A 24,025-nucleotide genomic window follows, 5' to 3' on the forward strand; every position below is an offset into this window, starting at 1 on the left:
GAATTTTGTCAAAAGCTTTTTCTGCATCTATTGAGATGATCATATGGTTTTTATTCTTCAATTTGTTAATATGGTGTATCACATTGATTGATTTGCGTATATTGAAGAATCCTTGCATCCCTGGGATAAATCCCACTTGAACGTGGTGTATGATCCTTTTAATGTGTTGTTGGATTCTGTTTGCTAGTATTTTGTTGAGGATTTTTGCATCTGTATTCATCAGTGATATTGGTCTGTAATTTTCTTTTTTTGTAGTGTCTTTGTCTGGTTTTGGTATCAGGGTGATGGTGGCCTCATAGAATGAGTTTGGGAGTGTTCCTTCCTCTGCAATTTTTTGGAAAGAGTTTGAGAAGGATGGGTGTTAGCTCTTCTCTAAATGTTTGATAGAATTCACCTGTGAAGCCATCTGGTCCTGGACTTTTGTTCATTGGAAGATTTTTAATCACAGTTTCAATTTCATTACTTGTGATTGGTCTGTTCATATTTTCTGTTTCTTCCTGGTTCAGTCTTGGAAGGTTATACCTTTCTAAGAATCTGTCCATTTCTTCCAGGTTGTCCATTGTATTGACATAGAGTTGCTTGTAGTAGTCTCTTAGGATGCTTTGTATTTCTGCAGTGTCTGTTGTAACTTCTCCTTTTCCATTTCTAATTTTATTGATTTGAGTCCTCTCCCTCTTTTTCTTGATGAATCTGGCTAATGGCTTATCAATTTTGTTTATCTTCTCGAAGAACCAGCTTTTACTTTTATTGATCTTTGCTATTGTTTTCTTTGTTTCTATTTCATTTATTTCTGCTCTGATCTTTATGATTTCTTTCCTTCTGCTAACTTTGGGTTTTGTTTGTTCTTCTTTCTCTAGTTTCTTTAGGTGTAAGGTTAGATTGTTTACTTGAGATTTTTCTTGTTTCTTTAGGTAGGCTTGTATAGCTATAAACTTCCCTCTTAGAACCGCTTTTGCTGCGTCCCATAGGTTTTGGGTCGTCGTGTTTTCATTGTCATTTGTCTCTAGGTATTTTTTTATTTCCTGTTTGATTTCTTCAGTGATCTCTTAGTTATTTAGTAACGTATTGTTTAGCCTCCATGTGTTTGTCTTTTTTACGTTTTTTTCCCTGTAATTCATTTCTAATCTCATAGCATTGTGGTCAGAAAAGATGCTTGATATGATTTCAATTTTCTTAAATTTACTGAGGCTTGATTTGTGACCCAAGATGTGATCTATCCTGGAGAATGTTCTGTGCGCACTTGAAAAGAAAGTGTAATCTGCTGTTTTTGGATGGAATGTCCTATAAATATCAATTAAATCTATCTGGTCTATTGTGTCATTTAAAGCTTCTGTTTCCTTATTTATTTTCATTTTGGATGATCTGTCCATTGGTGTAAGTGAGGTGTTAAAGTCCCCCACTATTATTGTGTTACTGTAGATTTCCTCTTTTATAGCTGTTAGCAGTTGCCTTATGTATTGAGGTGCTCCTATGTTGGGTGCATATATATTTATAATTGTTATATCTTCTTCTTGGATTGATCCCTGGATCATTATGTAGTGTCCTTCCTTGTCTCTTGTAACATTCTTTATTTTAAAGTCTATTTTTTCTGATATGAGTATAGCTACTCCAGCTTTCTTTTGATTTCCATTTGCATGGAATATCTTTTTCCATCCCCTCACTTTCAGTCTGTATGTGTCCCTAGATCTGAAGTGGGTCTCTTGTAGACAGCATATAGATGGGTCTTGTTTTTGTATCCATTCAGCCAGTCTATGTCTTTTGGTTGGGGCATTTAATCCATTCACGTTTAAGGTAATTATCGATATGTATGTTCCTATGACCATTTTCTTAATTGTTTTGGGTTTGTTTTTGTAGGTCCTTTTCTTCTCTTGTGTTTCCCACTTAGAGAAGTTCCTTTAGCATTTGTTGTAGAGCTGGTTTGGTGGTGCTGAATTCTCTTAGCTTTTGCTTGTCTGTAAAGCTTTTGATTTCTCCATCAAATCTAAATGAGATCCTTGCTGGGTAGAGTAATCTTGGTTGTAGGTTCTTCCCTTTCATCACTTTAAGTATATCATGCCACTCCCTTCTGGCTTGCAGAGTTTCTGCTGAGAAATCATCTGTTAACCTTATGGGAGTTCCCTTGTATGTTATTTGTCGTTTTTCCCTTGCTGCTTTCAGTAATTTTTCTTTGTCTTTAATTTTTGCCATTTTGATTACTATGTGTCTCGGCGTGTTTCTCCTTGGGTTTATTCTGTATGGGACTCTCTGCGCTTCCTGGACTTGGGTGGCTATTTCCTTTCCCATGTTAGGGAAGTTTTCGACTATAATCTCTTCAAATATTTTCTCTGGTCCTTTCTCTCTCTCTTCTCCTTCTGGGACCCCTATAATGCGAATGTTGTTGCGTTTAATGTTGTCCCAGAGGTCTCTTAGGCTGTCTTCATTTCTTTTCATTCTTTTTTCTTTAGTCTGTTCCGCAGTAGTGAATTCCACCATTCTGTCTTCCAGGTCACTTATCCGTTCTTCTGCCTCAGTTATTCTGCTATTGATTCCTTCTAGTGTAGTTTTCATTTCAGTTATTGTATTGGTCATCTCTGTTTGTTTGTTCTTTAATTCTTCTAGGTCTTTGTTAATCATTTCTTGCATCTTCTCAATCTTTGCCTCCATTCTTATTCCGAGGTCCTGGATCATCTTCACTATCATTATTCTGAATTCTTTTTCTGGAAGGTTGCCTATCTCCACTTCATTTAGTTGTTTTTCTGGGGTTTTTTCTTGTTCCTTCATCTGGTACATAGCCCTCTGCCTTTTTATCTTCTCTGTCTTTCTGTAACTGTGGTTTTTGGTCCACAGGCTGCAGGATTGTAGTTTTTCTTGCTTCTGTTGTCTGCCCTCTGGTGGTTGAGGCTATCTACTTGGATTGATTCCTTGATCATTATGTAGTGTCCTTCCTTGTCTCTTGTAACATTCTTTATTTTAAAGTCTATTTTATCTGATATGAGTATAGCTACTCCAGCTTTCTTTTGATTTCCATTTGCATGGAATATCTTTTTCCATCCCCTCACTTTCAGTCTGTATGTGTCCCTAGGTCTGAAGTGGGTCTCTTGTAGACAGCATATAGATGGGTCTTGTTTTTGTATCCATTCAGCAAGCCTGTGTCTTTTGGTTGGAGCATTTAATCCATTCATGTTTAAGGTAATTATTGATATGTATGTTCCTATGACCATTTTCTTAATTGTTTTGGGTTTGTTTTTGTAGGTCCTTTTCTTCTCTTGTGTTTCCCCTTAGAGAAGTTCCTTTAGCATTTGTTGTAGAGCTGGTTTGCTGGTGCTGAATTCTCTTAGCTTTTGCTTGTCTGTAAAGCTTTTGATTTCTCCATCAAATCTAAATGAGATCCTTGCCGGGTAGAGTAATCTTGGTTGTAGGTTCTTCCCTTTCATCACTTTAAGTATATCATGCCACTCCCTTCTGGCTTGTAGAGTTTCTGCTGAGAAATCAGCTGTTAACCTTATGGGAGTTCCCTTGTATGTTATTTGTTATTTTTCCCTTGCTGCTTTCAATAATTTTTCTTTGTCTTTAATTTTTGCCACTTTGATTACTATGTGTCTCGGTGTGTTTCTCCTTGGGTTTATCCTGTATGGGACTCTCTGCGCTTCCTGGACTTGGGTGGCTATTTCCTTTCCCATGTTAGGGAAGTTTTCGACTATAATCTGTTCAAATATTTTCTCGGGTTCTTTCTCTCTCTCTTCTCCTTCTGGGACCCCTATAATGCGAATGTTGTTGCGTTTAATGTTGTCTCAGAGGTCTCTTAGGCTGTCTTCTTTTCTTTTCATTCTTTTTTCTTTATTCTGTTCCACAGCAGTGAATTCCACCATTCTGTCTTCCAGGTCACTTATCCGTTCTTCTGCCTCAGTTATTCTGCTATTGATTCCTTCTAGTGTAGTTTTCATTTCGGTTATTGTATTGTTCATCTCTGTTTGTTTGTTCTTTAATTCTTCTAGGTCTTTGTTAAACATTTCTTGCATCTTCTTGATCTTTGCCTCCATTCTTATTCCGAGGTCCTGGATCATCTTCACTATCATTATTCTGAATTCTTTTTCTGGAAGGTTGCCTATGTCCACTTCATTTAGTTGTTTTTCTGGGGTTTTATCTTGTTCCTTCATCTGGTATATAGCCCTCTGCCTTTTCATCTTGTCTATCTTTCTGTGAATGTGGTTTTTGTTCCACAGGCTACAGGATTGTAGTTTTTCTTGCTTCTGTTGTCTGCCCTCTGGTGGTTGAGGCTATCTAAGAGGCTTGATGGGAGGCTCTGGTGGTGGGTAGAGCTGACTGTTGCTGTCAGGAGCTGCAATTATTATACTAACTTCAAAGGCAGCTCAGGAAGCAAGATTTGAGTCTTAAATCTGTTGAGCTTTCCTCCATTCCATAAGATGACTTTGGGCCATGCCATTTGAATTGTCAGAAAGTTTTCTGTATATGAAAATACAATTCACAGGGCCTCCCTGGTGGCTAAGACTCCGCGCTCTCAATGCTAGGGGCCCGGGTTTGATCCCTGGTCAGGGAATTAGATCCCGCATGCAGGCTGCAATGCAGACCCAGTGCAGCCAAATCAATAAATAAATAAATAAAATTTTTTAAAAAAGAAAATACAATTCACCAGACAGATTTTTAATGAGAAGACCATTTAGATTGAAAAGTAATTTTTTGCAAAAATATTCAGCACAAGTCTCTTTATATAGTGAGTGGCAGCAAATTTTATATCATTACATTTACACAAAGAAGTAAATTAATAAAGTTTCAAATTCTGCTGCACGAAGCATAGTATACTTATAGATCCAGAAAAGAAGTCATGAATTATCTAACAAAAAATGTGAACAATATATATTTGAACATAATCATCGTGCTCTTCTTCAAAAATATGCTTAAAATGTAACAAAACCATCATATAAAAAGTTTCTGAAAATAAAAGCAAAAAGAAGAAATCATAACGGAAAAAACTGAAAGATTACAATATGTAAAATTCAAACTTCTGAATATCAAAATCACCATACATAAAATATTCTTATTTATTTAATCAAAATATTTTCATTGAATGCCTACCATGTGTGAGGCCCTATTCTAGGTGCTTATTAGGAAATGGCAGTGAACAAAACTAACAAAAATCCCTGTCCTCATGGAACTTGGCAGTTTAACATTATATATCTTTATATCTTTTCCTCATACACTGTTGGTGGGAATGTAAATTGGTGCAGCCGCTATGGAAAACAGTATGGAGACTCCTTAAAAAACTAAAAATAGAACTACCATATGATCCAGCAATTCCACTCTTGGGTATATATCTGGAAACAATGAAAACACCAAGTTGAAAAGATACATGCATCCCAATGTTCACAGCAGCACTATTTACAATAGCCAAGACATGGAAGCAACCCAAGTGCCCATCAACAGACAACTGGATTAAGAAGATGAGCCCTATGTCACTCCAACTTTTAGCTTGGAGGCACCTTCCAGATTGCTGCACAGAGAAGGTGAATCCAAGTAAAACACCCAGCTCTGAGTGAGTTGAATTAAGAGAGATCAGGATTATGGGAGTCCAAAACATAGGTGAAATTTGCAAGGCAAAGTGCCAGAGAGGAGGAAGCTATATAATGAAAGAGCTCCAGAAACCAACAGGTGGACACTCTTGAGTCTTTGGCTGAATAATAGCTGCTCATGCGTAGGGTGATACTTCATGATGTGAGGCAAGGGAAGCTGTGTTATGAACCACTAGGAAACTGTGTGATAAACAATTTCCAGAGATATTGATACATACAACAACTTGAATGACTCTCCAATGAATTACACTGAGTGGAAAAAGAAACCAAAGCCAATCTTAAAAAGTTACATACTTTTTCATTTATATAACATTTTTTAATTGATTTGTCTCCATTTAATCTTTTTTTTTAATTAATTTATTTATTTGTTTTTGTTTTTGGTTGTGTTGGGTCTTCGTTGTGGTGCGCGGCTTCTCATTGCGGTGGCTTCTTTTGTTGTGGAGCACGGGCTCTAGGCTCGCAGGCTCAGTAGTTATGGCTCACGGGCTCTAGAGCGCAGGCTCAGTAGTTGTGGTGCACGGGCTTAGCTGCCCCGCGGCATGTGGGATCTTCCCAGACCAGGGCTCGAACCCGTGTCCCCTGCATTGGCAGGTGGACTCTTAACCACTGCGCCACCAGGGAAGCCCTATATAACGTTTTTGAAATGACAGAATTTTAGAAATGGAGAACAGATTAGTGACTGCCAGGATGTAGAAATGGAGTGTGGATATGTATGGTTATAAAATTATGGGCAATACAAAGGATTCTTGTGGTGATACAGTTGTTCAGTATCTTGACTGTGGTGGTGGATACATGAACCTACAGAGGTGATAAAGTGTATAGAACTAAATACACACATAAATGAGTACAGCACAGCTGATGTGAAACTCGTGGATACAGAGTGCTGACTGTATTCCTTGTACTAGGCCATTTTATATAAGGGACCTGAATATCACCAAATTTTGATATCCTTGGGGACCCCTAGAACCAATCCCCTGTGGATACCAAGGGATGACTATACAAGTAAAACTGGAGAAATCTGAACAAGATTGGTGAATTGTATCAATGTCAATATCCTAGTTGTGATATTTTTACTATAGTTTTGCAAAATGTTGCCTTAGAGGGGAAATGAGTATATACAGATCTCTCTGAATTACTTCTTATAACTGTATGTGAATCTGTAATTATCTCAATGAAATTTTCAATTTAAAAAAACCTTCAAATGAATCAAACTGGCATGCAAGTAACTTATTTAACTCCCTGTCAAAATAAAATTCAACATATAAAAATTATATAATCCTCACAACGTTTGAAAAAAATTTTGACAAAATTCAACACATATACATGATAAAAACTCTCAGCAATCTAGGAAAAGAAGCAGACTTCGTCGACCTCATAAAGGACAAATACCAAAAAACCTACACTGAAAAGATGCTCAATATCACCAATTATTTGAAAACTGCAAAACAAAACTACAGTGAGATACCAATTCACATCCATTAGGATAGCTATTATGAAAACAACAAACAAACAGAAAAATAATGTATTGATAAGGGTGTGGAAAAATGGAGACCCTTGTATATTACTGGTGGGAATGTAAAATTGTGCCGCTGCTATGGAAAACAGTGTGGCAGTTCCTCAAAAAATTAAACACAGAATGACCATATGATCCAGCAATTCCACTTCTGGATATACATAAAAGAATTGAAAGCTGGGATTCAAACAAATATTTGTTCATCAATGTTTATAGCAGCATTATTCACAGAAGTCAGAAGATGGAAACAACCCAAACATCCATCGACAGATGAATGGATAAACAAAATTGGTATATACAATATAATGCAATATTATTCAGCCTTAAAAAAGAATGAAAAGAAAAAAAGAATGAAATTCTGACATATGCTACAACATGGATGAATCTTGAAGATACTATGCTAGGTGAAATAAGCCAGAAACAAAAGGATAAATATTATATGATCCCACTTACATGAGGTCCCTAGAGTCATCAAATTCATAGAGGCAGAAGTAGAACAGTGGTTGCCAGGGACTGGGAAGGAGGGGGTTATAGAATGGGTGTTATTGTTTAATAGGTACAGAGTTTCAGTTTGGGAAGATAAAAATGTTCTGGAGATGAATAGTGGTGATGTTTGCATAACAATGTCAATGTACTTAATGCCACTGAACTGTACAGTTAAAATGATAAATTTTATATTATATATATGTTGCCACAATAAAAGAAACTAATACATTAAACACACACACACACACACACACACCCTACAGTTAACATCATACTTAACTAGGGAAGACTGAACACTTCTCCCCTAAAATTTGACACAAGGCAAGGACATCCACTCTCATGACTTCTATTCAACATTGTACTGCATCCTAGTTAATGCAATGAGGCAAGAAAAAGAACTAGAAGGCATAGAAATTGTAAAGGAAAAAGTTAAATTGTCTTTATTCACAGATATGATTATGTTCACAAAAAATCCTGAAGAAGCTACCAAATAACCAGGAGTTATAAGAGTTAATAATTATAAGAGTTAATAATTGAATTTAGAAAGGTCATCAAAAAAATCAATTGATTCTATACACTAGCAGTGATCAACTGGAAATTTAAATGTTAACATACAATACCATTTGCAGTAAAATACCCGGGAATAAATTTATCAAAAAATATGGCAAACCTCTGCACTACAAACTACAAAACCCCACTGAGAGAAATTGAAGAAGATATTTTAGGGACTTCCCTGGTGGCGCAGTGGTTAAGAATCTGCCTGCCAATGCAGGGAACACGGGTTCGAGCCCTGGTCCGGGAAGATCCCACATACCGCGGAGCAACTAAGCCCGTGCGCCACAACTATTGAGCCTGCACTCTAGAGCCCGTGAGCCACAACTACTGAAGCCCACATGCCTAGAGCCCGTGCTCCACAACAAGAGAAGACACCGCAATGAGAAGCCCGCGCACCACAGTGAAGAGTCGCCCCCACTCGCCGCAACTAGAGAAAGCCCGCGCGCAGCAACAGAGACCCAACGCAGCCAAAAATAAAGAAATAAAGAAATAAAGAAGATGTTTTAAAATGAAGAAATATACCATGCTCATAGATTGGAATACTCAATATTTTAAGTTATCAATTCTCTGTAGACATTGCTCTATAGCTTCAACATAATCCCAATCAAAATCTCAGGATTTTTTTTAAAGAAATGAACAAGCTTATTCTAAAATGAACATGGAAATGCAAAGGCCACAGAATAGCCAAAATAATCTTGAAAAAGACAAAGTTGGAAGACTCACATCACACCACAGAGATGCATCAGCAAAATCCAAGCTGTAGGAAATCCTACAGGACAAAGATGTTTATAAGTATGTATGTATACATACGCGTGTGGTGTGCACACACCCAAGCATATACTACCTCCGGATGTAAAATATAGTACTTACTGTGAGTCATTTTCAAAAATGTTTCAAAGCCATTGCCACAGTTTGTAAGCTTTGGGTGAGCAAAGGCTGTGTCTGCTTTTAGTCACCATTACATTTCCAGAAACAACAGACTGCCAGGCACAAGGCAAGTGCTCAACAAGCATTTGTCAAGTGACTGGAAGAATGAGGTCAGATGTTGGAAAAAAGTAGGGAAGAAACCAGCACTAAATTTCACCTGCTTCATAATTTTGCTTTGGTCTCTACAGAATCCTAAATAAAACCTTGTAATTTTCTCAGGATAAGATTCTTACTAGGGGAGTCATTTATAAAACCTAAAAATCTTTTAAATTCTAACTTTTAAGCCTATAGTTGGGAAGCCAAAAAATGACTACTCGAGAGCCCCCTCTAGTGGTGCCCTTTTCACAGCTGACCCCCTGCAGAAGGAGCTGGAAGTGGTATCCTCCACCACTGCCTCCCACCCGAGAAGAATTTTGCTTTCCAACTCCTAACCTTAAAACCAGTCTACCTTTCCACTGGTGAAATTATCAATGTGAAACAGGTAAGGTTAAACCAGGAGACAGCAAAAAAGGGACTGACAAACAAAAATGTACTTTATTCTCTTCTAATGTACGGGAGAAATCATTAACCCTACCATCACCACTCATTCTGCTAGTCTAGAGCTGAAACCTTGTAAGAAAGCCAGCTGTAGGGTAAGAATGAAGCCACAAAATACTACTACTGCAGCTTTTGACTTTTGCATGAGATATGATAAGGATTTTATTAATGAAAACATTTCAAGATTGAACCATGATGATATCAATGTTCCTGGGGTTCCCGTATTGAGGGTCCATCTGAGTCAATCATCTCAACATACCTATGAAGATAGAGTAGAGTGAAGTGGGCATGACAGAGTCCAAGCCAAGGGCATGAATAAGGAGAGGGAAAGGGATGCTATGAAACAGACATCTCTTTTCCACCAAGTCTCTTTAAAATTTAATATCTGTTTCCCAAGTCTAAAAAAGAAAAATAATAAAGAATAAGAGCCTGTAAAGGCATTCTGAGGCTATTCTCCCAGCCAGCGAGCCCCCCCAAAATGAGAATTTGACCTATCTTTTATTACCTATTTTGTAAGTATTCTAAACTAAACTGAGTATGGCCACCAAAATGTTCATCTCACTTCCTATTTCAGAATTCCTTTCTCTTCCCCTCTCTACATTATGAAGATGTTTCTAGCCAAAGATTGCCACACACCCAGCCTTTGTGAATATCCCGTGTTACACATCTTTTCTAATCCCTTCAAACATTCAGATAAATTATGTTTATTGTACCTCCCTTCAATTCATTAGAATATGGCTGTATTTTCCAAACTAAAAATCCAACAACTTTCATAGTTGTTGTTGTTGTTTTTTTAAGTCCTTTTGTAGAAGTGGAAACAGTTGTGCCTTACTAATCATCTCCATTTATGGTTAAGTGGTTAAGGTAACAGGAGAAACAAAGATGCTGATTTTAGCAATGACAGAACATGAAAGTGAAGGTATAGGAAGTAAACGTTCTCCAAAGAGGCAAAAAATGAGAGATGACAACAGAATGATATCTGCTATCGGTGCCCAAAGGTGCAGACACATAAAACTGCTCAAGTACCTGGTATAAATTAGATTCTAAATAAGAAGCATACATTGGTCTCAAAAATACCAATTAGCCAATGAACTAAGAAAAAGAATAGTTTGAGCTTCTTTCACATTTTTAAAATCTGCAAGTTTGAAGAACTTGAAGAATCTCTATCATTTGCTTTTTAAATACTAACTAATTCCCTTTTTATTAGATTTGCTAAATCTATAAATGTAAAACAGGCATTTAGAGGCATTAGTAAACAAATCAGAAGAAGAGGGAGGACCCAGAAAAGAACAGTTTGATCTCTAAGGCAGTATAACTACTTATTCAATTTCTATTATTTTTCTTACCCTAAAATTCTTATTAAGATAACGAACCGGGCTTCCCTGGTGGTGCAGTGGTTGAGAATCTGCCTGCCAATGCAGGGGACACGGGTTCGAGCCCTGGTCTGGGAAGATCCCACATGCCGCAGAGCAACTGGGCCCATGAGCCACAACTACTGAGCCTGCGCGTCTGGAGCATGTGCTCCACAACAAGAGAGGCCGCGACAGTGAGAGGCCCGCGCACCGTGATGAAGAGTGGCCCCCACTTGCCACAACTAGAGAAAGCCCTCGCACAGAAACGAAGACACAACACAGCCAAAAATAAATAAATAAATAAATTAAAAAAAACAAAAAGATAACGAACCTCTGCCACCACTTCCTCACAATGCAAATCTGTTGATCTCGTTACATTAAATGTGCATTTTGAGTATGTAAAGAACTGAATGACAAGCCATAAGGTCAGAGGAAGGAGGAGCCACCTTCATGACATCAGTGAAGGTGGGTAACCAGGGAGAGGTTTAAAACTGGAGAAAAAGATTTGATTGAAGGAAACAGAAACCAGAAAACAGACAACTTCAGCAAGAATGAAGTCAGGGAAGAAGCAAGACGTTAACTGATTAGGAAAATCCAGAAAGTAAGTGACAGCTCATAAGGTTTCCAAGAAAATGTGAGTCTTTGTGCCCAGTGCATGGAAGTGGGAGACCAAGGAAATGTTACCACTCATATGTTAAGAACGTCTATTCAGGGACTTCCCTGGTGGCGCAATGGTTAATAATCCGCCTGCCAATTCAGGGGACAGGGGTTCGAGCCCTGGTCAGGGAAGATCCCACATGCCGCAGAGCAACTAAGCCTGTGCACCACAACTAGTGGGCCTGCACTCTAGAGCCCACGAGCCACAACTACTGAGCCCGAGCGCCACAACTACTGAAGCCCACACGCCTAGAGCCCGTGCTCCTCAACAAGAGAAGCTACCACAATGAGAAGCCTGCGCACTGCCACGAAGAGCAGCCCCCGCTCGCCGCAACTAGAGGTAGTCCGCGCACAGCAACGAAGACCCAACGCAGCCAAAATAAATAAATAAATAAATTTATTTTTTTAAAAAAGTAAAAACAAACAGCTTATTTTTTTTTTTAAGTTATTAACCTGAGTCAAATAGCACTGAGCAATGAGATTCTGGTTTATCTAATAACCTATCTAGAAATGACTTCCTTCCCTGAGATCAACTCACTTTATACATTAAATAATGTTTGCACCCTAACATGCTAACTAACCCTGCCTTCAACTGCAGTCACCCTATGAGAAATAAAAGTAAAAACTAAGATAACTGCACTCCTCTCCTCTCTCCTATTTTACCTCACCTCATCCTGTTCCTGCTGGTAGTGTACTGAGGGATAGAAATGGAAGTTATCCCTGAGTGCAAGCTGGGAAACTTTTTGTTTGGACCACTTAAAACTTATTTTAACACACTTACCAACATCTCCATAAACATACAGGCCCCTTGGAGGTTTGCTCCTTGAAAAAAGCTGCAAATTAAGAACAAATTATAAATCTCCAACATGGAAATAATCGAATATCATCATATACATAGTGTTCCTAACCGTGCTATATATACAGGACTGAAATGGGCTACTGCACACAGTAAGTACAAAAAACTTGATATAAAAGGCTATGAAGCCCCACTTAGGTTTTAATATAGGAGGCAAGAATCATAGTAGCTCAGAGCAAGGCTCTGAAGTCACACAACTTAAGTTTACATCCACTTCACAATTTACTAACCATGTAATCTTCCCCCTCTTTCCCAAATGGGCTCCCCAAACAATGACAGCCTAGCTCATTCCCAGCAAGCAAGAGATCAGAAGACTTCTTCTAAAGAAAGTGAATGGTTTCCAGAAATAAAGGCCCAAAGGCACCTAGTGTGGGTTTCTCCCAAAGAAAGAACTGGGTCCCTATCAGATCACCTTACAGTAAAGCATACTAGTCAACAAACCTCTTAAGATGGAGCCTTCCATCAGCTCATTAGTATTTGAAAAGACTCTAAAACGAATTGACAGCCAAGAATCAATAGAAATTTGAAAAAACACCCCAAAAACTCCCATTATGAAAGTTGGAGACCACAGCAAATATACAGGGGGCAAAAAACTCCAAGGAAACAGAGACTACACACACAGCAAAAGGAAACTTCAAAATAAAACTGTAACCAATATAATTAATATGCTGAGGAAAATAAAAGAAGTTATTAAAACTATAAAGCAGGAACAAAATGCAATTTTTAAAAGGAATATTAAGAACAAAAGAGAGTACTTTGAAATTTAACATATGGTAGCAGAAACAAAATTCCAGAAAAGGTATTAGAAGATAAGCTTGAGGAAATGTTAAAGAAATACAACAAATAAACAATAACAATGAAAGATGGAAAATATAAGAAAATTACAGGATTAATTCAGGAGGTCCAATATCTGACCAAAAGGAATTCCAGAAAGAGAAAATAGAGAAAAAAGAGAGGAGGAAATTACCTAAGATTTTTCTCAGATCTGAAGGACGAAATTTCAAGATTGGGAGGACAGAATAAGTGTCCAACACAATGAGGGAAATAAGACCCATACCAAGTCACAATCCTGAAATTTCAGACACCAGGGATATAAAGGAAATCCTACAAATGTCCAAGGTGGCAGTGGGGTGGGCATTCAGGGGGAAAGGTGGTGGGGGGCGGGTGGCTGGAGACAGGTCACAAACAACCGATAAAAACTTGAATAAAGTTTGAGGGACAGTGATTTCCAATCTAATCCATCCAATCTATCCATCAAGTGTGAAAATGGGAAACTGACATTCCATACATACAGGGTCTCAAAAAACCCTCCCCAACAGAAATAGGAACACCTAGGCTCCACGAAACACAGAGGATCCTGGGGAGAACGCCCTGGTAAGACGGAGGGCTGCTCTCTAGAACCACAGTGGCACAAGCAGGACAAGAAAGCAATCAAGTCCAGACCAAAACAGGAGGATGGAGGCCTCAAAGGAAGAAACAAAATGGAATTTCTCTTTGCCTGATATTATTATCAACCCAAATTACCTTCCTGAATTTTGCTCCACTTAGAAGAGTAACCTTCAAACTCTATGACAGTTCTCAGACACCTGTGCAAAAACCAAGGTGAGCCAGAGCTGAGAGAGTTCAGAAAGGGTAAAAGCAGAAAGAAGCGAAGGTTATGCCACTTAGCACCAACCAGAGCAGTCAATATTTTGACAGAGAACATTTTCAAAAGCTAGACTTCAGGATCCACTACCTAATGCTTTTGTTTTTTAATCTGTGGATTCACTCCAGCATGCCTCTGAAACCTCTCTCGCTTTCCTGTCCCTCAGCTTTCTCTATAAATCCAGCCTCTGACTCCAGCACGCCCCTTCCAAAAGAACCTTCACCCATGGTTTAGGCAAAAGGGCCTTCTTTGCTTTGATTCTGCCAGGTGGATGCCTTCCCTGTGTTCCTCTGCACATTAACTCTCCATCTATTCTTAAATCTCAACTGAAAACAGATGCCACTCCTGACAAAACCTCTTAATTTGTCTTGTTGTAATATCTTATATGAACCATTCTTGTACATTGGTTATTCTATTTTCAATTTGCCAGAAAAAAAGCATCATGCTCCTCAATAACTTTAGAACAGCTTCAAATTAGAAAACTTAAATACAACCTAATAATCTCTAAGTATGTTCTATGTATTAGAAATCTTTTGAAAGCAACTTTTTGCATAAGGTAACTGGAAATGTTATAGCAATTCTTCACATCACATTTTGTAGAAACAGTCCAGGATCTAGTCATGATATAATCAACATATGCTGAATCAATGAAGTTCAAGCCAAAAATTTAACAAAGATGGGGGGAAATGATGACATGGGAAGAGCTCAATGCTGCTAAAAAAAAAAAAAACAAAATCACTTGGGTCTATCTTCTGTTTTACCCAAACTCAACGTATTTTTGAAAGAGCACTTTGGCAAATATTATAGTACATTATCTATTACATATATAATTTATATTATATTATATTTTATGGCAATATTTAGAAGATGATAAAGAGATATGGTTATAGAGTATCAAAGGAAAAGATTCTCAAACATCTGAGATCACAAATATCTCATATGGCATAAATACTGTTTAAGAAGCAGATTTTACTCCCAATAAATTGATAAACACAATGGATACTCCTCTAACAATAAATGTTAGACATCACCTATCTAAACTATGTTATATACACACCAAGTATTTTCACTTGGAGAGGCAGGTTAGTTTTCTCCTCATAAAATTTCAGTCTTCCAAAAATTATTGAAATTATCTCAAAGGATTAAAAAATCTATATTTTAAGGGGAAAATCAGAGGATTGAATGGAGAACAGTAAGACTATTTAGAAGGCTGTAAAATGGGTCCTAAAGAAGTTTTTTAATTCTTTATTCATAGTGGTCAATTCAGGGAGAGTTAGGTTCACACAGTTTTCTTCAAAATAACTACACAGGCACCCACATAATTTACATGCTCCTAATTTACATTTTCTCACAATTTACCGTATTTTTCAGGTCCATTAAATTTCCTTTCCCAATGTTTTAATTTCCTGTAATGTGTTCCTATGTCTCCGAGCACTCCACCCTGGCATAGTTCCTGGGTGCTGGGGTTCTACACGTGCTCCCATCCTCCACAAGCCTCTTCATCCTGCTCTCTACCCTAGGGGGCAACCTTGCTGGCTGGCTGCTAGCTGGGTTCAGCCCCTGGGAGGCACTACTTGCAGGAGATAGGAGGGAGGGGGTGGAGAGAAATCCGGGTCATTCTCTCCCGTTGCTTCCCTGCTTCAGTGCTGTGTCTCTAGCAGAGCTGCATCCCTCCAGAATCATTAGGTCCTCATGCCACAGCTACAGCTCTCTGCAGGCTCCTCCTTCACTCCTCCATCCTTTGTTTGCTGCCTTAGGCCTGCCCTGCCCATGACTAAGTCATCTCTTGATTCAGTCTTTAAAGTGCTGTGAACAGTTTCCTGACAGAACTCTGATACACGCCCAACCTCTAAAATACACACACTTAACACTAACTAGACAAAGACTTGAAGATCTGAACATGAATAAGTTTCTCCAGTGACCGGTTGTAAGATTTGTCATGTTACTTATATCTTAGGGAATTTGTGAAGTAGGATGATGACACCTTCTCTAATGTGTTTTTGATAAGGATCTAGTGATACTGTATTACAGATTGTGCAGATGGTAAGCTTAAGGATGATGTTGGAAGACCGTGGAAAGCTATCACCTACCTCCACTAAGCATAAAAGATATAAGGAAATAGTATTAGAGTTGAACTCAAAAGATCTGGGTACAAATTCTGGTTTGGCGACTTATTAGCTATGTGACTCTGGGTAAGCCACATCAACTCTACAACCAGCCATTTCCTTATCTGTTGGGTGCAGGACACAGCACTGGGGAGTTCCCACTCACTGCCCACCTCTGCACACCTAATCACAAGGCCCACTCACTCATGCTGAAGACTGTAAACTTCATGTACTGATACCTGCTTCTATCCAAACCTATGGACCACGAAGAAGAAACATCGCACCCTTTGACATACCCTTCTCAAAGATCTGAACAACATTAATGTACACTTAAGCTATTTTATATCTATACAAACTCCACCAAACAAATCAAGAATACATTCAAGAACATGGAGCACATTTTCAAATACTGTGCATATTCCAAGCCATAAAGGAAACCTCAATAAACTCCAAAGAATCACTGTACTCCAACCAAAATGGAATAAAATTAGAAATAAATGATGGAAGGATAGCTAAAAATAGAAAAACCTCATACTAAGATATTGACTTTTGCTCACATTCCCTCACGTCCACCCAGACTTCTGGGATTGCAATTTCATATAGGAAGTTGAAGGAGGTCCAACCCAACGCCTTCTGTTTTCTCTTTATAAAGATGTAGACGTCTGCTGAAAGTGATAGGGGAAGTGTAGTTCAGCTTGAAGGGAGCTAAGAAGGCTCTAGAGAATCATTACAGAGAAGAGTGAACTAACCAGCGAAACAGATTTGTTGACAAAATGGAGGGGCACGCCTCAGGGCTTTCAGATTGTTCTCAACAATCTTCTATACCTGTGCAGTAGCCATGTCCTTTAGGTGAGAATGATCCCACTCCCAGCTCTATCCTCTACAACCGGATGAGGGGTTCAAGGGTGAGCTTATGACTAAATTCAGTCAAGCAGAGTTCTGTTGTTCAACTCTAGGTGAAAGAGAAGCTCTAGTCTTCTGGGCAGTATGCTGTGTAGATGTGATGCTAGTTTCCTACTTTGAGATAAGCCAAGCTGAACACAAAGCCAAAATCATCAAGAGGGCAAGATCAAGAAGATCTACAAGTAAGTAATGGAGTCAGGGGCCTAATACACTGCACCTGAAGCATACTTATCCTTGGACTTCTACATGAGCCAACGATTACTCGTATTATTTAACCTAGTTTTAGTTGGGTTTTCTGTTATGCACAACTGAAAGCATTCTAAGTGATGTCATAATATATTTTACTAGGGCATATTAATGGTTTGATATAAGTATTTATAAAAGTATCTGAAAGTATCTATTCTCAAGAGAGAGCTATAGTAATCAAAACAGTATGGTATTGGTATTAAAACAGACACACAGATCAATGGAACAGAACAGAGAGCCCAGAAATAAATCCACACATATATGATTAATTAATTTATATCAAAGGAGCCAAGGGTATATAAAGGAGCCAAGGTCAAAGGAGCCAAGGGTATATAAAGGAGCCAAGATTCAAGGATAGTTTCTTCAATAAACGGTGCTGGGAAAACTGGACAGCCACATGAAAAAAAAATGAAACTGGACCACTACTTATACACAAAAACCAACTCAAAATGGATTATAGACTTGAACATAAGACCTGAAACCATAAAACTCCTAAAAGAAAACACAGGTGGTGAGCTGCTTGACACTGGTCTTAGCAATGACTTTTTGGATTTGATATCAAAAGCAAAGGCAACAAAAGCAAAAATAAACAAATGGGACCTTATCAAACTAAAAAGCAAAAGAAACAATCAACAAAATGGAAAGGCAACCTACCAAATGAGAAAAAATATTTTCAAATCATATGTGATAAAGGGTTAGTATCTAAAATACACAAAGAACTCATACAACTCAACAGCAAGAAAACAATCCAATTAAAAGACGGTCAGAAAATCTGAACAGACATTCTTTCCAAAGAAGTCATACACATGGCTAAAAGGCACGTGAAAAGATGCTCAACGTCACTAATCATCAGGAAATGAAATCAAAACCACAACGAGATATCATCTCACATCTGTTAGAATGGCTATTACCAAAAAAACAAGAAATTAGTGTTGGTGAGGATGTGGAGAAAGGGAACCCTCATGCACTGTTGGTAGGAATGTAAATTGGTGCAGCCACTATGGAAAACAGTATGGAGGTTCCTCAAAAAGTTAAAAATAGAACTACCATATGATCTAGCAATTCCACTTCTGGAAATTTATCCAAATGAAAACACTAGCTCAAAAAGATATATCTGGGGCTTCCCTGGTGGCGCCGTGGTTGGGAGTCTGCCTGCCAATGCAGGGGACACGGGTTCGAGCCCTGGTCTGGGAAGATCCCACATGCCGCAGAGCAACTGGGCCCGTGAGCCACAATTACTGAGCCTGCGCATCTGGAGCCTGTGCTCCACAAAAAGAGAGGCCACGATAATGAGAGGCCCGCGCACCGCGATGAGGAGTGGCCCCCACTTGCCACAACTAGAGAAAGCCCCCGCGCAGAAACGAAGACCCAACACAGCCATAAATAAATAAATCAAAATAAATTAAAAAAAAAAAAAAGATATATCTGCAACTCCTTTTTCATTGCAGCATCATTTACAATAGCCAAAACATGGAAACAACTTAAGTGTTATACACACACACAATGTAAATTATTCAACCATTAAAAAAGAAAGAAATCCACATTTGTGACAACAGTGATGGACACTGAGGGCATTATGCTATGAGAAATAAATCAGACAGAGAAAGACAACGTGTGAACTCATATGTGGAATCTAAAAAAACAAAAAAACTAAACTCATAGGTATCTAGTCAAGAGAGCATGTCAAGTTTAGGAGACTAACTATAATAAGTATTACAATACTATATACTAAATCAAAAGGGAGGATAATAAGAAAAGCAGCTGTCAGAAAAATGTCATTAAAATTTTTTAAATGATATGAATAAATTGCCAATTGTCCAATAAAGAAATGTGCTGATGTCACAAGTGTTTGGGGTCCTAGTTGTTATGCATTTAGCGATGCACTTCAAACCACTAAATTTAGTAAAAATTTATGATTTGAATTTTATATACATAAAAGCCCACTTCCACACAGAGAATCTTTTGAACGTGAGGATTATATTTTTTAAAGTAAATATCTGATAATTATTCTATCAAAATTTTATTAGACAAAGTCAAATGTAAAGCATGATTACTGGATTCAAACACACACACAGTTAAAAGAACATTTGGGGGACAACTGAAGAAACCTGAATATGGGCTTCATATTTAGGAATGCCAGATAAAATACAGGATGCCAGTTAAATTTGAATTTCACACTGATATCAAATAATTTTTTAGTACATGTATGTCCCAAATATCACATGGTACATATATATACTAAAAAACTATTCATTATTTATCTGAAATTCAGGTTTATCTGGATATCCTGTATTTTTGTTTGCTAAATCGGGTGGCCCTATTTTAGATATCACTACATCAATGTTAAGTTTCTTGGGTGTGATAATGGTAATATAGTTATTCAGGAAAAGGTCCTTGTTAGGAGATACATAATGATGTTTTTAGAGGTCAAGTGTTATGATATTACAACTTACTTTCAGATGATTAAAGAAAAAATATTGAGAGAGAGAGAGAGAGAAAAAGAAAACAAATGTGGCAAAATGTTAACCATTAGTGGTTTTAAGTGTACTGTTGAAATTTTTCAAAATAAAAAGTTGCGAAAAACAAAACAGAATTTGGTAAGGTGATTAATTACTGTATTACTTTTACTTTTGAACTAAGTCTAAAATTATTCTAAAAATATCTACATATTTGCATTTTAGACAATTGCTTTCAAAACTATTCCTTTAACTTCTGCAAAGTAAACATTTGCCATCCATCATTCCAAATATTTTGATTTAATCATTCTAACTTTATCCTTTGTTCCATATGATATTAAAATTCTAGCATTAAAAATAATCCAAGGTGATTCTCATCAAAGTTATAAATTAAAACAGCATGTCCTCCACCTTTCTGGGTTACTGTCTACCTGTTAGTCAAGTATAATTTCCATTAGGACAATTAGATAGTAAGGATGATGCTTTAAAATAAAGAGTTGGTTTCAATTTGTTAAAAATGCAGGAATGCTCCTTTTCCTGTTTCTCCCTACTCCCCTCACCATTCCATTACTAACTCCTAAAATGATAGAGACAGTGATTCCAGCTGAATACTGAGCATAATTACATCTTTAAAAAACAAGCATTATATCATTCTCAACATAGACCACTGTTTAATAAAAGTAGATCACTTCAGGTTTCTAAGAAGATCATTAAAACTAAAAAACTGAACCATATGTTAGCACCCACAAATTCTCTTTAAATGAAAATCTTTTTTGAAATACCATCAGTTGATTTGCAAAAGAACCCTTGTAACCTAAAGTACACCAATTTGTTCAGTTTACTAGTATAATTAAGCCTTTTAAGCACCTAAATAACAAGTGTGGGGGCAGAGTTTAAACCTCTACAACTAGCATAAAAATGGCTCAATTCCTGATTATAACAGAATTTGAAGATGCAAATGACTTTTTACTGTTGCATGCACTCAAGCAACAAGCATTTCTAAGTGCCTATGTGTGTCAGTGGGAGACAAATGACAGGAGGCAATTTCTTCAGCAAATCCTTCCAGTTCACTCACTCCTAACTGATATTCGAATTCTGGACTAGCTTAGGAGAAGATAAGCTAGGTGTGACCTACTCCAGTCCACCACTTGTTCAGAGGGATGTCCAGGACTTAAGCATAATTCTCAAACCTACCTGGAGTTTATCAGAAGAAGGATGTGGAAAATATTCCTCAGTCTGAACCTAGTTGAGGTTCTGAATTTGAGGGATTAAAGTGGCCTTCCAGGCTTCTCCTGGATTTTCAAAGAACTGACACTATGGAGGAAATGAGAACACAAACATGTCCACAGAGAAGCAAGTGAATATAAAAACTCACAGAGGGCTTCCCTGGTGGCGCAGTGGTTAAGAATCCGCCTGCCAATGCAGGAGACACGGGTTTGAGCCCTGGTCTGGGAAGATCCCACATGCCGTGGAGCAACTAAGCCCGTGCGCCACAACTACTGAGCCTGCACTCTAGAGCCCGCAAGCCACAACTACTGAGCCCATGTGCCACAACTACTGAAGCCTGTGTGCCTAGAGCCCATGCTCCGCAACAAGAGAAGCCACGACAATGAGAAGCCCATGCACAGCAACGAAGAGTAGCCCCTGCTCACCGCAGCTAGAGAAAGCCCGTGCACAGCAACGAAGACCCAACGCAACCAATAAATAAATAAATTAATTAATTTTTTAAAAAAACAAAAAAACTCACAGAGACACCTATGCTCTCACACAGACGTATGGATAGGCTCACAGCCACAAGGACAATTGCCTTCAGAGTCAGCAGAGAATTATTTTGTGAATCTTCAGTGACTGCTTTGTTATTCATTCAAATCTTCATGTTTTTTTCATTTATTCCAGAAACATGGATTGAGCATTGATCACCTACTTTGTATCAGGCAGTGAGCTAAGTTCTGCAGACCTACAAGATCCAGAAAACAATGACATGGTATTTACTAAAGGAGCATGTGGTCACCAGGTGGGCCATGTGAGATGGTCTACAGTAAAAAGATGGGGGCACAGGCAGCCTTAACAAAGACCCAAAGGCAAGAGAAGGCCCCAGTCTTGTCTAACAATCTTCAAGTAGCTTGTCATAGCTGCTGCTTTTATTGCCAGCAGAGAACAAAGACAGATGAGGCTGGCAAGAGGCAGGGACCAGGCAGGCTCTCAAGGACCCTATAGAACATGCTAATGAGTTTGTACTTTCTCTGGAGGGCACTGAGAAGCCTTAAGCAGGAGAATGGTCCAATCAGATTATCCGTTAGAAAAATCATTATTGATACAGTGTGGAGAATGCATTGAATGGGAGGAAACTGGAGGAAAAGACAACACTACCTATTACCTGCTCTGCTGACAAGCCACCCTTGCCAGGTGGAAGTGTGGTTCAGGGAGAAATACTTGTGGGGGCTTTTTGTGGTTCATCAGGGCAAAGGTAACTGAAGGCAGCTCTGTGGTGATCTTCACTGCCATGAAGGGACTATGGATTACCTTGGAGCTTCATGCTGCTCCTGGAGAAGCTGTACATGGCTGTGGTAGTGTGGCCTGAAATGTGTGTTCAGTGTTCAGGTCCTAATACCTGCACATCTCCATTGGAGATGATGGCATGGATTGGAATTGCTCAGTTTTTCTTTATAGTTCTCTTGTTTCCAAATAGAGGTTTTCACTCAGTTAAAAACCAATTATAGGGACTTCCCTCATGGTCCAGTGGGTAAGACTCCGTGCTCCCAATGCAGGGGGCCTGGGTTCGATCCCTGGTCCGGGAACTAGATCCCACATGTGTGCTGCAACTAAGAGTTCACATGCCACAACCAAAAAGTCCGCATGCCGCAACTGAAGATCCCACATGCTGCTACTAAGACCCGGTGCAGCCAAAATAAATAAATAAATAAATAAATAAACAAAAAAAACTGTATAAAGCAAAATCAGAATTACTATTCAACTTAAAAAAACTAATTGAAGGCAAATATCTAACTCCTGAAAAGTTTAATATTGTTAAAAGACAATATAGCTTCTTAGAGTTATCCTTAAGAGATGCCAACTTCATAGAGAATCTTTAGGAACAGCAAATGGGGAGGCAACTGGTGAAGAACTCCAAGCTTCAGGCTTAAATAGATTTATGGAAAAACAACTGAAAAAAAAAATCTAAACAATTTAGAACTAGATTAATTGACTGGTAACTTTATAAGGAGAATGAAATCACTAGAACAGAAATCAAAATCTACCACATCCTATGGCTTTTCCAAATAAAGCAATGCCCTTCACCAAAGGGTCGGCCTATATCTGAAAAGAGGTCTTTCCACTGCCCTTTACTCAGATTCTCACCCTTACCAGCATGCTTTCCTCCCTACTTCTTCCTCCATGTCCTTGTTGCCAGTGGATCCAAGTGAACAAGCCTTAAAATAGATACCTGTTTCCCTTCTTCATAAATATTTTCTGCCAAGGGATTTTTCTAGTCTCCTGTCTATCCATCCTGATTTTCCTCTCTTATGTGCTGGATTTCCCCCCACCATTCCCACATCCTGAAAAGAATAAAGAATTATCTTTAGGGTTGATTCAGTCTTCACACAAGCCTACTATTGAACATTCTGAATCTGAGAAGAAACTTGAGACCTTTTTTTTTCTTTGTCTCTCTTCAAATGTAATTTTGATTTCTCAATTTTAGTTTCAAAAACTGTTGTTATTTAAGTGATACACTTTTGCACAAGTGGAAGCTTTACAGAATAATAATTCTCAGAAATGTTTTATAAAGTTTATTTAAATATTAATCTTGAGTGCATTATTTACATTTTATTATTCTCTTTAAATACTAAATATTGAATTTAATTTGATTAACAGTCCATTATTATAGGAATAATACTGAATTTATGTAATACTGAAACTGTTACATGACCAATTCAGAAACTGGACACATTTGAAATAGCAAAGCCATTCTATATACCAGAGCAGCAACCTATTTTAAGACAAATGTGAAAGTAACTTGAATATATTTTTAATTGATATATTTTTTTAACATGTGAAAAAGGAATTTTAAACATAATTATATTGATCCTTCTTAGAGGCAAATAGTTAATACATATAAACTTAAATATATAAATTTGTTGCATATATATACATTTTAAATTTATTTATTTTTTAATTTATTTATTTTTTTGTTTTTGAGTTGGGTCTTTGTTGCTGTCTGCGAG

General features: G+C 37.9%; 1 protein-coding gene across 4 annotated transcripts in view; it reads right to left on the bottom strand.

The window, feature by feature from the left end:
• AFG1L (AFG1 like ATPase) overlaps positions 1–24,025 on the bottom strand; it is a 232,073-nt gene that overhangs the window by 168,752 nt on the left and 39,296 nt on the right. For all 4 annotated transcript variants that reach the window (XR_009005237.1, XR_009005236.1, XR_009005235.1 and 1 more), the window contains exon 3: positions 12,376–12,427. Coding sequence is in view for 1 of the 4 variants with exons in the window: in XM_007198446.2 (XP_007198508.2) it covers positions 12,376–12,427 (52 nt within the window). In the remaining 3 variants the exon portion in view is untranslated. The remainder of the gene's footprint in view (positions 1–12,375; positions 12,428–24,025) is intronic.

This window comes from Balaenoptera acutorostrata, chromosome 14 (assembly GCF_949987535.1).
Source record: "Balaenoptera acutorostrata chromosome 14, mBalAcu1.1, whole genome shotgun sequence".
In the NCBI taxonomy this organism is placed as follows: Eukaryota; Metazoa; Chordata; class Mammalia; order Artiodactyla; family Balaenopteridae; genus Balaenoptera; species Balaenoptera acutorostrata.